The sequence below is a fragment of the Tetrao urogallus genome, assembly GCF_951394365.1.
Source record: "Tetrao urogallus genome assembly, chromosome: 13".
NCBI lineage: Eukaryota > Metazoa > Chordata > Aves > Galliformes > Phasianidae > Tetrao > Tetrao urogallus.
Window position 1 is genome coordinate 10,234,339 of NC_136826.1, and position 17,643 is coordinate 10,251,981.

The window sequence follows — 17,643 nt, forward strand, 5'->3', positions numbered from 1 at the left end:
TAATTACTGGACATTTCAGTTAATTTCTCCAATGCATACATGAAAGTTAGCTTTGGAAAGTGAATTAAAATATGGAAGACCACTCAAGCTCTACATGAGTGATGTGTGTGAGGTTTTGGACGCCTTCTCTGAATGCTAGAATAACTTTTAAAACCACAGAACATTGGCCTCAGCTAGATAGTATGCTTAGACCATCTACTTAGGCTTTTTACAGGGTCAGAAACAATTTAGTAGTTTCAGGCATAAGAGGGAAAATATACACCATGCTAACAACAGCATTTAGGCAAGCCACAAAACAGTGGCTTAAATCAATCTGCCCATGCTGATTCTCTCTGGTTTGGGCATTCTTCATTATGCACCACTGGTGGACGTTGATGCCACTGCACAGCTTCTGAACACAATATAGGAATACGACAGAGTTCCTCACTTTTCATCAAAAGGAAAACTGAAGATAACTGCAATATTGAAGGGGTGAGGTGAAGAGAAGCAGGTACATCAGGTACGTGCTCCAGCTACAGTTTATTTCTGAGGGTTATCTACTCCCTTCAGCAAGAACTGTATCAGACTCTGTGCTCTTGAGAGCTAGTACTTAACTGTTATTATCAAAGCCAGAGTAGAAGTTATCTTGCTGGCAGAAAGACACCACACCCAAAATATACGATCACTTGATAGGAATTAGTTCTCCAGAAATTCTTTTAAGTAATATCCTTTTTTTTTTTTTTTTTAATAAAAAATAAAAAATGTCACTCTTTTACAAAGTCTGTATTAGATCATGAAGAGCTTGTAATCTTGAACTGTGCAGAGACCATACAAAACGTTACTGACCTTTCACTCCAAGAGCATGTTCAAGTGTTATTCCATTTCACACTGAACTGACAATGCAGTCTGTTTATGAGCATTAGTAATTGAACCAAAGTCTGAAAAGTATGAAAAATTCCAAAAGAAATATCAAAATTAAAGTAAACTCTCTTGTATCCCTGCATACCTGACATTTCAAAACTGATATGCTAAAATATTCACAGCAAGTTCCCTTCTCCCTCCCCCCAAAAATGATTTAAGGATTAAAATCAGCATACTAGAGCACACAGGTCTCATTAAATACAACAAAGATGTTTCTCCACATGATTCCCTTGTGATAAGACAAATTTGTAATGCTGTAGTCACTACTCCTGGGGCAAAAGCAAGGTTTTACTGTTAGCACTACAGGCTAGTAATGATTTAAAAAAAAAAAAAAAAAACACAAAAAAAACACTAGAAAGGAGAACCTTACAGATGTTTAAAAATCTTTGCTAAGAATCGGAATATCAACCTCATTTGCACATTCTTCCTCTTACCACCTTTGTTTTGCACATTGAGAAGAACTTAAATTATCTTCAGCTGCTTACAACTGCTTTTGTGCAAAATGCTTTTAAGGTGCTTATAATGCGGTGCTTCTAAGCAAGCTAAAAGAAAATGCCAATATAAACACTGTTAAATGATTAATGAATAAAGCCATTAAAGACCAGCTGCTACCTTGCAGGAAAGCTGAAGACGATTCAAATTTGACATTTGTGTTCCATTCCTTGTGTTACCCTCTAGACAAACAGTTTTTACTATTGTGTTTCAACCCATAATATACCTGGACCTCAGCCAAAACAACTTATTTCTACCATTATTCTTCCCCTTCATAGTGTGAACTCAAATTTTTTTCTGGTAGTCATATGTAAATTTGCAGACAAAAATTACAGGCTGTAGATGAGAATTTCACATGTATTCTTTTGGACAAAGGTCTCTAATAGAGAAAAGGATGAGCCAATTGCACAAGGGACAGATCTGGTACTAAGTAATAAACTTTCCAGGGAGCAGTCATGTTCTTTGATAGCTTTCAAGCATTTCAAACAGGCACCTCAAAAATCAGGCACAAATGGCCCCAGTAAGCTTCCAACATCAACCAAACGCTCAAGAAATTTGGTATGGGGTATACTCTGCATGATACAAATAGCACACCTATGTCTGCTATATTCATAAAGTCTCAAATCTATGTATACTCATACCTAACAGTTGGGCCAGAAGATTTCCATCTTCCCTTACCACAGCAGAAGAAAGCAGCTTATCTAATAGTACTTCAATCTCAAGTACTTCACAGGTATAAGCAAAGATCAGTCAGCACCCTTTGCATTTTAAAATCTGAGTTACTATTGTCACTTTTGGAAGTTAGGCCAGAATTTTCCTGAAAGCTTTTTTTCCACCCCCTCCCCCTTTCTGCCATCACAAATGTCTTATAACTGGCTACCAAAGGCATCTGGAACAAGTAAGTCAACGATGGACAGAAGTGCAGTTTTTGGTCACTTGCATTCTCAGATAGTGAATAGTCCAACTGTTGATCAATAATATGCTTCCTAATATTTAAAATTCATACCATCGTACCTCTGTACAATTTTATTGACATAATGTCTACAACATGTGAAAATATTTTAAGCTTATTATCTCTGAATGTATTAATTCCTATTTTACCAACAGATGCAAGCCAGCACTGGTTTTGAGTCAGAAAACTCCAAGACAATTCTGGCCCTGAGATTTGTTTCCTTTCTATCACAACATCTTTTAGAAAGAGCTGAAGTTGTAACATGAAGACAGACAGGAAGAGTGAGTGCTGGCAAAAGGATATTGTCAGTAACTTGCCCATAACTGTGAAATTTCTGGTCACTATTTTCTTATCTGGGTACACCGCAAGGCTTACTTATTTTTCCCAAGCTACCCCTACAGTTAGGCAAATTGAATTTTGTTTCTGTAGTATTTGTACATGCAGCTAGAGATTCAGGTAAAAGCAACATTCTATAAGATAAACAAATAAAAAAATCCACATGCCAAGTTCGATATAACAAAGTGTCAGTTTGTCTTATGTGCCAAACAAACTTAAGGTTAGTTATATTCAGTGGAAACAACTGCTAAGGAAACAGAACAGTTGTGGTACAGACAGATATGCAATAATAAAATGTTTTAACAAAACTGGATGACATGATGTTGTAGTACCAATATTATTTCAGTCCTTATTTTTGACAGTTTGTACATGTATTTACCTTCTCCAGCTCAGCGCCAGACAACGACGTTCATGGCAATAACCAGAAGTGTTCTTTTTCTTATAAGAGGCCATTTTTCATAAGTGAACAAATTAAGTTTCCAGGTAAAGTACAAATCCTTACCCATTCCTCTTGTTTATATTTTCACAAACTTACCAATTACTGGCACCATGCAAACACAGGCCTGCCAAATTAGCACTAATGAATTTAATACTGGCACAATACATTAGTCATTTTTTTAATAAAAAGAATGAACAAGTTAATTGATTCAACTTAATTCATTTAAGTGCCCAATTATAAAATTAAAAATTTGTCCTTCAAAACAGGGTTTAAATGCACAAAGAGAAGGAAAAACGTACACTGACACTTTATGTACAACTTGGTCAGTGGCAACGGTCCCCTAAACCTTTTTTTTTTTTTTTTTTTTTTTTTAAAATGAACCCACCAAACCTATACAGAATGCGAAATATTTGCAACAGATCTCTTAAAGGACAGTGTCAAGAAATTCATCATGGTGCACCTGATGTTTAAATTAACCCTAACAGATACAACCTGTAAAATAACACAGTATGAACCTGTGGCATTTTTTTTTTTTCTTTTTTAAAAAAAGGACTTCTACAGAATTCAAGTAGTGTAGCAGGAAACCATAGATGCCTTTTGATCACAGGTCAGGCAAAGTAAAGCCACTTATTGGATTTTCTCCTTGCTTCTGTTTGCTAAGGTGTCCCAGTGGATCTATAAGTCTGTTGATGTTAGCTTTTTCATGCTCCGTCGCTGAGCTAAACTTGAGGCTGCAACAGGCTCTAACACTGGCTGAAACGTCTTGTGATTCAGTGCAGAATATGTAGCAGCCATGGCTCCCTGGAGAACAGTGAAATAGATAACAAGTTGTAGAAGTTATTTTTAATCACTAAGTAGAATAATTCAATATTAAGTTCATAAAGAGAAAAATAGAATTTATGTCAGATCACATACATTTTCTAAAGTTGTGTTGAATGAAGAAATACATTTACTGCTGATTCCTTCAGCAAGGTACATAACGTTGCTGTTCCTTTGCTGTGTATTTATTTATTTAACATTCCTTAAATATAATGGTTACCTTTTAATGTGAGTCAGACTTGGTACCTTCCAAGCAACAAATAGCATCAGGTTATGAAATACAGCCCCTCAAGTGGCTATTCAGGTCCTGACTTATGAACACAACACCACTAAGACTGGCTTTCACAGCTCCTTATTCGATTTTGTTAGATTAAAAAGCAAGCTATATAAGCTGTTTACAGTAGAACATGCTTGTGTGTTGTAAGTCAGAATCACAGATACAAACTGAACACATAAAACAAGTGCAAAAACTGTAGCTTGATAATTTACTTAGGAAACGTGATCTGGTCACAGAAACAAATCCCAGATGTTGTCACAGAATACCTGTAGCAGGAAGGAACCCACAAGGACTATTGAGTCCAACTCCTGGCTCCACACAGAATTCAAACCCTATGCCTGAGAGCACTGTCCAACTGCTTCCTCAAGCTCCAGCAGCTTGATGCTGTGCCCACTGCCCTGGGAAGCCTGTTCCAAGGCCTAAATTTCTCAGATAAGAATGATAGGAGATCTGTGGAAATTTCAGATAACTGAGATATCTGGTTCTTGTAGGGCCAAAAGCTACCTTTATCTATGGAAGCACAAGAAGAATGAACAAATACTTCTTCCCTCACACACAGGTTAAAAAAAAAAATAGTTTGTTTGCTTAAATAACTTAAATGAAGATGTACATACTGGCAAAGAAAAAAACTAAGTTCAAAATCAGTTCTGTCAGTAAACTCTCAAAGTGATACCAAATCATTGCACATCCATTAATTCAAGCAATATACAGTCCTCTGGTTGTTTTACCTTTACTAGATGTGGTGCATCTTGCCTGTTTAGTTGATAATGGGGCAACTGGTCTCTACAGGCTATCCATGAATGCTTTAATACTTGCTCTGCTGTATATCTCTGATGCGGATCTACATGAAGCATATGTGATAACAAGTCCTAAATAAAAATGAAAAAAGATACATACTATTTAATTAAAACAATTTTAATGTATATTTTAATTATGGCAGTAATAAAAAAAATGTGGCGGGGATTAACACAATACAAACAAAAACATCAGTAGATCATTTTGTGCCCTGACACTACAGAAGTCTGAAAACAATGTGTTGTACTGTAATCAGTTTAACAAAGCAAGCTTTTATTGTAAAGAAACTTGTTTCTGTGCTTTACATTTCAGTTTGTTCATTACTAATATGCTCTATGAAAGACTAGAAATACTGTTAGAATTTAGCAGAAAGATTTTATGGAAGAAAACTATTGGCAGATATCAATCCACATTCACACTACACACCTGGGATCTGCTGACTATGCATTACAGTTGAATTCATATACAGCTACATATTAGCAAGATAATTTTCTTTCAACAAGGTATGTAAAGAGTAAAATCAAATAAGAATGGACATTTTTCTTTGTTTAGAGGCACTGGTAATAAGCTATGAATTCAATGTTGGTCAAAAGGTGAGCTAAATAGGAAAGGCAGAGGAATAAAGACAGGAAGAACTTAAAGAAAACTAAACATGAACAAGCTAACAGGATGTTCCTTTTGTTTAGGCACAAAATATTAAACATTTATGACTATATACAAATTAATTACTTGTGGATAAGAGAATTAGCAAACAAGTATTCTGAATCACTCCTATTGAAATGCACAAGTTATGCAGTTCCAAAAGATCAGGAAGAGACGGTATTAATGCCAAGATTTATAAAAGGTAAAAAAAAAAGGTGACTAAGACACCTACAGAGGCAGGCCAACACTAAACCCCTTGAACACATACTGCAATTGTAATTCAGTCTTCAAATAAGAGGACAACATCATAATCAAGCTGATAAAGATTTGCAAGATATTCAAACATATTGAAGTATTAGTTTAATATTTGAAAGTAAAAACAAAAGCAGTAAAGACCTGACAAATTCAATGCTGAACAAGTTAGAAGTGTGAACTGAACCCATACTATAGCAATAAACATATCAATGCAGATTAAGTTGCTACTAGAACAAAGATAAATGGAAGAATTACTTTACCATTAAAATACAATTAAAATAAAAAATTGAAATAAAATACAAGCAATGCCATATACATCTGGTTTTGGTCCAATAAAAACGATGACTAAAAAGATTAGGAAAGTCTAAATTAGATTAAGAAAGATAGATCCCAAGTTAGTGACCTGCAGGAAGTAACAGTGCATAACTCTCAGGCTTTTACTGTATACTTCTAGTTCAGTTCTCACTAAAAGCTGGTAAATTGAAGGGCTGGCAGCTATCCAATGGGATCCAGGCAGGATAGAATTATGAGCCAGCCAGAACCTTACAAAATTCAACAAAAACAAATTCAGAGTCCTCTACCTGGGATGGAAGAAATCCTTGCCAAGGACAAGCTGGGGATTGACTATCTGGGGAACTGCTTTGCTGAAGACGACATGGAGGTCTAAATAGGACAGCAAGCTGAACTACAAGCATGACTCAACATCCAAGAAGTCCGACAGCATCTTGGGTTGAAGCATAAGTAGGTTGAGGGAGGTAACAGAACTCCTTTACTGAGGCCAAAAGAATTAAGGCTGAGAAAAACTAGAGGATGTTCCACAAAAGATGTTACTTGAAACCAAGAGGAGATTTTTCCTCATTTACACAGTAAAAGCTGCCTGGCCAGGTTGTACAAAAACCTTGGAGGTTTTCAAGATCAGATTTAAGCCCCGAGCTACCTAGTCTAAGATGATACTGCTTTTGAACACAGAATCACAGAATTCCTTAGGTTGGAAAAAACCTTCAGAATCATCAAGTCCAACCAGAACCTAACCATACTGCCCTAATTTTAAGAAATCACACCCCTGAGCACCACATCCAAACTGTTTTTAAACACATTCAGGGATGGTGACTCAACCACCTTCCTGAAGAGCCCATTCCAGTGCTTAACACCCTTCTTTACAGAAAGTTTTTCCTGATATCTAAACTTAACCTCCCCTGGCACAACTAGATACCTGCAGACTTTACTGTAATACTGCTGTTAAGAATAGCAAACTACTGCGTTAGCCTAATACATTTTAGTAAGATCAACAGCTATTCTTTTAAATACCACAAAGTTACAAAGGGGAAAAAAAGCATTAAAAAATTTATACCTTTGCTGCATCAGAAACAGTGTCCCAGTTGCCTCCACTTAATGAGAATTTTCCACTGCCTATCCGTACCAGGATCTCCTCAGGAGTATCATTAGGACCATTTGCGAATGGAGTATAGCTATTGAAAGGAAGAAACAAAAAACCTCATAGGTAAGAAACTAAGAAATTGATAAAACCTCATAAACCATCCTGAGTAAATATTCCACTGACAGAGATATTACATTCTATCAATACTTAGTTTCAAAGATGAAATGCTACCACATTTTCTTTTGCTCATAATTATAGTTACATTGAATAAATGAGAAATGCAGATTGAAAAGATGCTTTAACTTCTTAACAATGAATTGTAACTGGTGAAGACTTAGAAATTAAACAGAAAGGATTCATAAAAACAAAAACTATGGTACGCAGTAAGCATTCAAAGCAATTGAAACCCACTAACAGAAAGACTAGTAAGGCTAGAGTAATAGTGTTGGGAATGTATGTACATTTAGACACAGAGCAAAACATGCACGTATCTCCATGGCAAAACTGCAAGAATATTTTTGATTAAAAAAACAAAAAGCACCAACACTAAGAGTTAGTAAGGCTTACACTACAAGATCATTGGGTTTTGATTTTTTTTTTTTTTTTTTTTAATAACTTACTGGATTTCTGTAAATTCAGGTTATTTTCCTAAAATTCCTACTGTGAAGAATTCAAAAAATACCTGAATGACTTAAATACACACCTTATGCAAATATCAGAAGTATTATAATGCTTTGGCATCTTCTATGATCACAGGCTAATATGAAGTTAGTTTTAATAATAACAGTCAAATGTTACTCAGATTAATTATATTTTAATACCTCTTAGATTTCAAATCAGCAAGATGAAGTAATAAAACTTAATGCATCACATCTTAGCACTTTGAAAGCTCTACATAGAAGAAAGGTCAACCAGCATCATCAGCAAATGTTTAGGAAGACTCCCAGCCGGGTTAATTCTGGTACTTCAAATGATATGATTAAGGGGAACAAGAAAGAAAGCTAGGAAATCACGCTGGACTGTTCTTCTCCTGTTCTTGTTACCTGCCATATCTTCCTGTTCAGACAATGTTTCTTAACTTCACAGGCAGCATACTGCCCAAGATCTGCATGGTTGCACATCAGTCATGCAGTGAGCTGAGCTTGATGACAAAAACCATAGTGGTAGCAGTGATTTTACACAGAAAAGCACAATATGATGAAGAACAGTTCCCAGCAGATATTTATCTGTATAACAAAACTTATTTTTATACCTATCAGAAGAGAATTCCTTAGCAAGTTTATAAAAGTTATTCGTGTAAGTGCTTTATAGTGCTTAATGAATGTTTAGAGTTCAAAGTTTACAAGTCAGAGAATTCTGTAAAAAGGTCGTGAGCCAAGCTTGCAGAAGATGACACATGAGTTGACTACAAGGGCACTAGGGGGGGCAAAAGAAGGGACAGAAGGATTAAAAAGCAGAAACTAGACATACTTTTACAGACTAAATTATCTCTCATAAACTAGAGCAAGTCTTTGGCATCCTCTGGCCATGTACTAGGAAAGAAAGAAGTCCTGAAACTAACTATAAGATAAACCTAGTTTCTGTATGCCTTTAACTCACAGCTTCCAGTTCCACTTGAGTGTTTTTCGTTCTGCATTCAAATCAGCGAAGCAATCTCTTAAAATTTCAATAGAAGCAGGGATTTGTGCAGCATGCTGAAGTTGTAGGTAAGAAAAAAACCCTAATATTTCCTCACCCTGCCAACATTGTGTAAAGGAGAACACCCAAGCTCCATATGTCACAAGCAGCATCATATCCCTGCCGCATGAGAACCTTGGGGGAAAAAAAGAAGTGTTGAGACTTTCCATTTATGAAAAATAACAAGAAAAAGCCCCCACATGCAACCCCAAACCACTACCACTACACACACAAGCTATGGATGGATAAGTCAGTCCCAGTATAGGTTGAAGTTTCATCATTAGTTGTTCTACATGCAAGTTACAGTTACTATCTACAATATTTCTTGTTTCCAGAAAATTATCTTAAGATTCAAATCCATCCTTATTTCCTGAAGGTAAATCCTTTTAAAGTTAACCTTTTTAAAGCAGGCTTATTGTAAACATATAAGTACTTAAAGTCTGGTGCATAACTATATGTAAGGAAAACTAGCAGTTTTTTGTGGGTTTTTTTTTTTTTTTGTAACTACTTATAAGTGTTGTTTTTTTTTTTAAATTATTATTATTATTTTTTTTAAAGTAAGTTGATGCATCAAAAACAGCACAGAAGACACATGGCAGTTTAAGATACCTCTGGTGCCACAAAGTTTGCAGTATAGCACGGAGTTAGAAGTAGCCCATTTTCTCCTCGAAGTTGTTTTGCAAATCCAAAATCACAAATCCTGATAGAATCAGCATTATTTGAATCATCCATATATAAAATATTACTAGGTTTAAGGTCTCGATGCACTACCTTTAAACAAGAAATTTTAAAAGCCATCATTTAGATGACAAACAAACACATGGACGTGCAGTTTTGTTATTTATAAAATACTCTACATTAGCACACCTATTAACACTTCTACACTATTATCCAAGTTTCAAGTAACAAAAATTTTGTTTAAATTAAACTGAAAGCCTACTGGCTCATAATGCAAATGGAATTAACAGAACCAACTTGCAAACAAGCATAAGTGAACAACTATTGTCTGTTTCATTATCTGTACAAGTTAAAAAGGCTTGCAGAATAATAATAGGTAGGATGGGTTGCTAATTATTTCTTTTTAAAAAAAATAAAACACAAGTCTTCCTTTCTGCCATAAGAAAAGCACATAAGATATGTTTATTAATTCAAAGCAACGTGAATGAAGCTGTGACAAAAGAGATCACTCACTCCTTGGCAGTGCAGGTAGTCCACAGTCTTAGTGATAGTATATAATACAGCGCTAGCTTCTCGTTCTGAGAAGAACTTTTGTCTAAGAATTCGATCAAGCAGCTCTCCTCCCTTCATCAGCTCAGTGACGAGGTATATGAACCTACCATCATCATACACCTGAAGTTGAACAAGCACATATATACACACACATTCAACTACGTCATCCATAATTACAGATCCTGAAAAATCTGGAAATCATAGACTATACTGCGCAAACAGCAGGGACTGTCAAATTTAAATCCATAATTCAAAAGCTTTAAAGTCTGAAGAATAAAGCAATCCTATATTATGTGAGAAGTTGAGATAATAAATCATTAAATCATGACTTAGAATAATACTTCCTCAGTTTAGGAACTTCTGTTTGTAAGAGCTCTACTATTCCCTACTCCTTTTCCCCCCTCTCATAGATGGTTTTTTAACTGCTGACACTTTGCATACACGACACATGCAATTGTATTTTCAGATTCAATTACCAAGACATATTTGAAATAAGAAAAATATGACTTTTAACAGGTACATCATTTCTCATTTTAAGTTCATTAAACAGAAAATATCAGTATCCAGACAATTTAGAAAGAAACAATTATTATACAGACAGATCAATACATATATTTTGCTATGTAAAAAAAGTTTATAAGCCCCAATAAACTCCCTATATCTATGTTTATTTATTGTATATTTTGTAACAAAGTAAGAGACAAAGGTACCTACATCCTTTAAAGTTATAATGTTTGGATGCTGTCCATAACGCATGAGAATCTCAATTTCTTCTGAGGGATCCCTCTTGCTTTTATCAATTATCTGAAAAAGTAACAAAAAAAAATCTTGGCAAGTTTCAAAAATTGCAAGAGCTTAATGCTTATTTATAGTGATTAATTTCATCTTCCAGCTTCACATCTCTGTTTACTCAGTTCTTGTTCCATCTCTGCTACCAGTTAAGGTTTGTATCATTGTCTATTCTGCTCCAGTGGGCAAAGAAACTGACTTAACTGTCTGAAGCATCACTTCCCTGCAGCCTAGCCCCAACCTCGTGGATCTCACCTAGTTTACTTCAGATGTGTTCCTCACAATACAATATTCTCAAGCTTCGAAGCTTGAATTTCAAAAGCCAATTCCTCAATGCCACAACTTCACCAACAAAAAGAACTATAGAAGCCTATATATGCAATTTCACTTAATGAAGAACACTCATTGTTCACAGTATACTAACAGCTACAGGAACTGGAGAACCGGCATTTAAATTAATGTTGCTACAAAAGAAGGCAATGAAGTCTATTCAAAATACCTTTACAGCAAACTCCATATTGGTAGCTATGTGTACACATCGCTTGCAAACAGAGTAGGAACCAACACCGATATCCTCCTTCAGTTCATACACGTCAGTAAACTGCGCACTGTTCCCATGAAGTTGCTTTAGAAACAAACACATACAAGCCGTCATCTAGAACTCTTTGTAACAGTACTATTTTCAACAGCAAAGGTTTTTTTGTTTTGTCTTTTTTGTTTTATTTATTTTTAAGCTTGCCAGTGCTTTCTTTTGAATACTCAAACCAGAAAGATTCTCCTCCCCACATCCCCAATTCTGGAGTTAAAATAGGCATTATTAAAATGATTCAACAGAATATTTTATAATAGACTCCACAACATAAAATAACAGACTGCAAATGTTAGGTTCTGGAATTTGAAAAAAGTTTACAAAAAAAAATTTTTACCTGTACTATTGGCAGTATGTTGGTGAGTGGTGATATTTTATGATCTTCTACAGTAGTTGTTGCAACAAAACTAAATCCTTTAAAGAGCTGATGTGCATTCGCACTAGGTGGAACTCCTGGAGAATCTAGTTGCATACACATTTGATTAGCAGGACTAAAAATTAAAGCTACTTTTGACTGTTTGCATGTTAGGAGAAAGATTGAGGAAAGGAAAACAAAAGTAGCACTATGCATTGAATAAGATTCCTATCCTGTTATCTGCCTTGGTTTTTGTCTTTTTTCCTTTCTTTCAGCAAACTAAAGGAAAGGGAAGCCTGGACACATTTAAGATGAAATTAACAGCTATTCTCATTATAACAGAGCTGGTCTTGCCTTCCACCTTCCTTGTCATCACATCTAGAGAAACAGTAATTAAAAGAAAGAACAAAAAAAATACTATGTTAATAATAAATGCTACAGTGACTTAAGAAGGTATTGAGTTTATTTTTATTTTACATCATGAAATTCATCTCACCAGCTCCAATCTCCTAATTTAGAACACACCACATTAAAAAATTTTATTTGACCCCTATAAACCCATAACACTCACCAACTTAAAAACAGCATACGCATATTTACCTTTTGGTGTTTTTGCTGTGAATTCTGGATCAAAACAAAAGGTATCTTCTGGTTTTCCAGAAGCAGGTTTAAACGGGGGTTGAATTTCTCTTCTGAACAGTTTCTGTAGTAGGATGACAAAAGTCATAATTAAGAGTAAATGAAACTTTGGTTGCTGTAATTTCACCAAGCTAAGGCAACTCAAGCATCACCTTGTATTAGAACAGTTTTCTGAAAGAGTGAATAATACAGTAATCAGAAAAAGCACATACACATGCAAAAATGAAGTTAGATTTATAAGTCTTCAATTTGAAACATTATGGAAACGTTACTCAGCAAGTCAAACAATACTTCTTTTCTTGCTCTTCTGAATCTGTTTTGTCTACCAAGTCTGCACTTTTCAAACTAGGGCAGCAGGCTGCCGCTTATCCCCTACTACTTCTCTCGCTTATTCAGATGAACGGTCACAGCGCATCTTCCATCTTCATCTCACATCTAGTTCATTGCCATTTCACACAGTTGCTACCATCCCAAAATATCCAAACTGGAAAGATGTGGGATACAGCCTTTGCTTTTGTCTTGGACCCAGAATAGAAGCAGCTCTGACAAGTGACAGATATATTCCTTTTAGCAAGGTACTGCCAATTCCCAAAGCAACTATTACAGGTTTTTCCTGACCTACTCAACTAAGCCTAAATGAGAGAAAGAAAAGGCTCCTCATTTTCTTCTTGTTCACTCGATAGGCTTTAGAAAAAATTGCTTTGCCAAAGGATAACAAACCAGCAATGTAAGTCTAGTTTATAGTTACAGAAAATTTCACATTAAATGATGTCAAAACCCCATGCTAGGCTCAGGAAGTTCTGAGAACGCTTTTTCTTGGCATTTGTCTTGCACTGTCAGACCTCTCTGCAGGTAATATTTCAGTAACGAACGTACTTCCCCCTAGCCAAAACCAGGAATATACAAGAAAGAAAGACCTGTACTTATCCCAAAGAAAATGAAATAACACACAGAAGTGTTCATCAATACCACCATAGCCAAATAAATACAAGAGTTAGAACGGCAGAGTTTTTGAATTTGCTTGCTTGTGTTTATTTCCAGCTCAGCCCTCTCCAAAAAACACTAGCTAACTTAAGACCATATTAAAACAGCCTTCTCTCACTAAGTACATTCATATACAATACTCCCATTACTTAAAACTCTGCTTGCTAATCTGGACTCTCTATGGAGATGCTGCATAAGCACAGCTAGAAAGCCAACTTCTCAGAAGTAAATAAAAGAGAAGGACAATGACAATAGGCTTTAAAACAGTTAAGCACAGTGTTGACTAGCATTGCAGGTAGCCTAGTCAGCACAGCTACTGTTCCATCCAGCCTTTCAAAGGTATTATAGCAAAGGAGTGTTTACAGAGTATCTTCACTTGTTGCGAATGTTTCTGGGCAACACATCTAAAAAAGGCATCACATCAAGGTGATAAAAACATAAGAAAGCAGCCATGAACTCAGACAGTAATCTGATCAACTCAGAGCACCACAATCAATACTTCAACTGCGTGGAATATGACTAGTCAGACTGCAGTGTGCTACAGCTAACTACAGTCAAGCCAAAGAAAACGACAGTCACAGCGAGGTTTCGTGCCTGGCACAGAAGGCATGAGACGTGCTTCAACTGGATGGACGCTTATTCCAGAGAATGATTCTTGCACACAGTGAATGCCAACACCCTCTCTACCAAGTACAGATGTTGTAAGAGACAGCTTAAAATTCAGAATGTTGCAACTTTAATTACTGAACAATTAAATGCCCACTTTATAATTAATTGCTGTATACCATAAACACTACAGCTCCAGATCCAACCAAGATTACAGCAGAAACCTGAATGTTAACAGTCAGCAGTACTACAGTATTTACTGTATCCTATTCAGATACAAATACCTGTAAGCTGTAACACATACACAAATTGAAAGATAATTTTGTGTTATCTTTTATTCAGATATTTATTATGTCTATAATTCAGATCATTTTGTACTTACATTCCAGTCGACAGTAGAAAAAAAAGGATGCCTCTTGATTTCTTCAACTCCATCTGAACCGGCTCCTGAACAAAGAAAATACTCAATTAAAAAACACTTTTTGGGTGAAGTCTTTGAACAAAATTACATGAAAAGATGCTCAGTTGTTATTTTTTTTTTTTTTTTTTATTTTTTTTTTTAGTCTTGCGTAAGGGGTTTTTTTTTTTTCTTTTTTTTTTTTTTCTTCTTCATAGGAAGAACTGCTAAAAATCAGAAATATTTCAAGGATACAAAATACTTCACTAAGCATATTTGCCTCCCTGATGAGGTACATGAGAATAAACAAAGCCCATAAATACAGAATGTCAATACTCGGTCAGTTTTATTCTCAATGTTAAAAGAGTCACTGGTTCAAGAAAATAATCATTCATTAGCCAGATGCAAGAACTCATGACCTAAGCTGCCAAGAAATGGACCAGAAGTCAAATTTTACTGATCATCAACACCAAAGCTTGAAAAACCCCCAGCAGCTGTTTTCCTTAAGTAACAAACTCAGCCCACTGACTTTCATTTCAATGATCCAAACAAGTTGACCCACCTAATCTATTTGATGGGTTCCTTTTAAATAACATCCTCAGAAGACTTTGTGCTTCAGGGCTGAGGAACTGAGGCATACCGAGTTTTGCTCTAGAGGAAAACATGAAAAGTAAGAAAACAAAATTTATCGTAGTGAGAAGAGTGGATACAGGCTTCACTGCATTATATGATGCATTAAGGATTTATTCTAAATTCTTGCACAGTATACACATTTAACTCATTAGCTTTTCACTTTCACCTTATACATCAATGGTTACCAAAAGCAAACAAAAACACACTAAAAATAAATAATACTCTCTCCGAGCCCCCTAAACAAGTTTTATGCTAGAACTAAGTAAAACAATTGTCTTGGAACATGTAAGCAGTTCAAAAATATCTTCAAGTCACCAGTATGTTGTCACCAAACTAGACATAAGGTTTGAAGAAACTCAAATTCCAAATCACTAGACTAGCTAATAGCCCCTGAAGTGACTGTGAACCTTTCACAGTAAGCAACACTACAAATGCAAACTACCATGTTAACAGAGCTGCTCCTTCATCCCTTTCTTAACTATCACCCCCTCAAAAGGCCCAAGGCTCTGCATGTGGTCCAAAGGAAATTCTTTGTTAACTAAGCACAAACAAAGGTGAGAACGTTTGCCTAACAGCTTCCCTTAGAAGTTACCAGCTTACCCAGTTAGTCCTGTTAGACAACTTAAGTGGCAACTGAGGTAATGTAAAATGAAAATGTGAACGCATAAGTGCCCCGTACATATATATATGTACATAAAGACACACCTGATTAACTGCTGCTTACAAAACAAGGAATTCTGTAACAGTAGCAATATATAAGACCAGAAGTGGCAAGTAATGCTGTTCTAATACACTGTACTATTATTATGTTTCATTACATCCTACAGTGAAAATAAAAGTTCATCCCTATGATTTTAATTCCTGCAGATACTCAGCAGCATTTCCATATCTAGGATCTAAACCTTATTTCCGTGTGCATGAGGGTGCAGGGAGCTTGTGTTTCTGTTCCAGTTTTAATACTCTCAAGCAAGAGCTGTTACATGTGTTTAAATTACTCTTTAGAAATTCAGAAAGTGTAATAAAATATACTTACTTCAGTATCATATTCATAGTTTCATTTCGATCTTTACCTTGAAATGGTAGTGTACCAGTAAGCATTTCAAACTGAAAAGAACAAATGTTAATCTAAATCAACACTTTTTCCCCCCAGATGCTTCAAGTGCTAAGCAGTGTACTCTTCCCATTGCTACATTAGGAAAACTGGCATGAACTTTTAAAGATATTTAAAAAAATCTATAAATCTCAAAATTGCTTTTAATCAGCAGTTTACATGATAGTGGCAAACATGTGGTAATGATAATGTTGGAATATCTTACATAAGCTACTTTAAGTAGAGTAACAAAATGCCTTCTGTAACCTTACTTTAGATGTTGCTGTACCATGAAAGCAGCAAGAAGAACAAGTTCTAAAACAGTACTTTTAATGCCAATGCGTATATTTCACACTGATGCTCTAACACATTACAGCAAACATGTAAGTGCTAGCATTACTGGCTCACTGCTCTGCTGCACTACAATTAGCCTGCTAGGCACTTACAAAAACACAATTAATAATCCATTTTTACTCTATGCTTTTAAGTAGCATGGAGAATAAATACACAAACTGAAGTTTCACACTATGACAACTGTTGAGCAACTAAATGGACCGTGTACATGATTTTTGGTTCCTAGCAAGTACTCCTTACAGTGCTGTGCAGCTATAAAGTTTTATTCAAATTAGTTTCTATTTCAGTAGCTCTTCAGTTGTCAACTTCTCTCTCCCTCACTTAAGCTTCCTTGAATCTGGACAAATCTATTCTAGGCATTATTTCATTCATTTCAAACATCGGCAGCATATTTATGACCCTTAAGCCAGGTAAGCAGCAAAGCATACAGTACCATAAGAACACCAAAGGACCACCAGTCAGCACTCTGGTTGTGCCCACGCCTGTTTACTACTTCCGGTGCCATGTATTCTACAGTACCACAGAAAGAATAGGCCTTCTTCTCTTGATCTACTGATTCTTTGCTGAGTCCAAAATCTACAACAACAGCATTACAAGAACACAGCCAGTAAAGAACTTTAAGAGAAAGCAATACTGTAAATAGCTTATCAAAATAAAAGCGTTGACAGATTTTGTTTGCTTGCTTATAAGAACACTGTGTCATTATCCTAATCCTTCATGAAACAAGACACTGCAGATATCCAGAGACATCAGAAATTTACCAATTTTTTACCATATGCCAGAAACATTCTATAAAGTAGTGATTAGCCATCAGTGTTACCACTCAAAATATTAGTAACTCCGTATTTTAAACATTACATACTCGGAGCCTTACAATAAACAAATTTTCACTTCCTACTTACTACCTGCTTAATTCATACACAAAAATATTACAAATAAATGCATTTTGTAGAAGGTAGACTGTATTACTGAATGATGGAAAAAGTCCCTGATGTTAGTTCAATTCTCAAGACAA

At 35.6% G+C, this 17,643-nt stretch overlaps 1 protein-coding gene across 2 annotated transcripts in view; it reads right to left on the reverse strand.

The window, feature by feature from the left end:
* Positions 1–3,794: 3,794 nt before the first annotated feature.
* The window catches only part of RPS6KA6 (ribosomal protein S6 kinase A6), a gene marked incomplete at both ends in the record, with an annotated part of 34,911 nt that continues 21,062 nt past the window's right edge, over positions 3,795–17,643 (reverse strand). Inside the window, 14 exons of one of the 2 annotated variants that reach the window (XM_079541885.1) lie at positions 3,795–3,920; positions 4,944–5,084; positions 7,259–7,376; positions 9,021–9,097; positions 9,572–9,729; positions 10,150–10,312; positions 10,907–10,996; positions 11,481–11,606; positions 11,908–12,032; positions 12,526–12,628; positions 14,537–14,601; positions 15,114–15,202; positions 16,218–16,288; positions 17,062–17,204. In XM_079541885.1, coding sequence (XP_079398011.1) covers positions 3,795–3,920; positions 4,944–5,084; positions 7,259–7,376; positions 9,021–9,097; positions 9,572–9,729; positions 10,150–10,312; positions 10,907–10,996; positions 11,481–11,606; positions 11,908–12,032; positions 12,526–12,628; positions 14,537–14,601; positions 15,114–15,202; positions 16,218–16,288; positions 17,062–17,204 — 1,595 coding nt within the window. The remainder of the gene's footprint in view (positions 3,921–4,943; positions 5,085–7,258; positions 7,377–9,020; positions 9,098–9,571; positions 9,730–10,149; positions 10,313–10,906; positions 10,997–11,480; positions 11,607–11,907; positions 12,033–12,525; positions 12,629–14,536; positions 14,602–15,113; positions 15,203–16,217; positions 16,289–17,061; positions 17,205–17,643) is intronic. The other variant, XM_079541886.1, reaches the window with a different exon arrangement.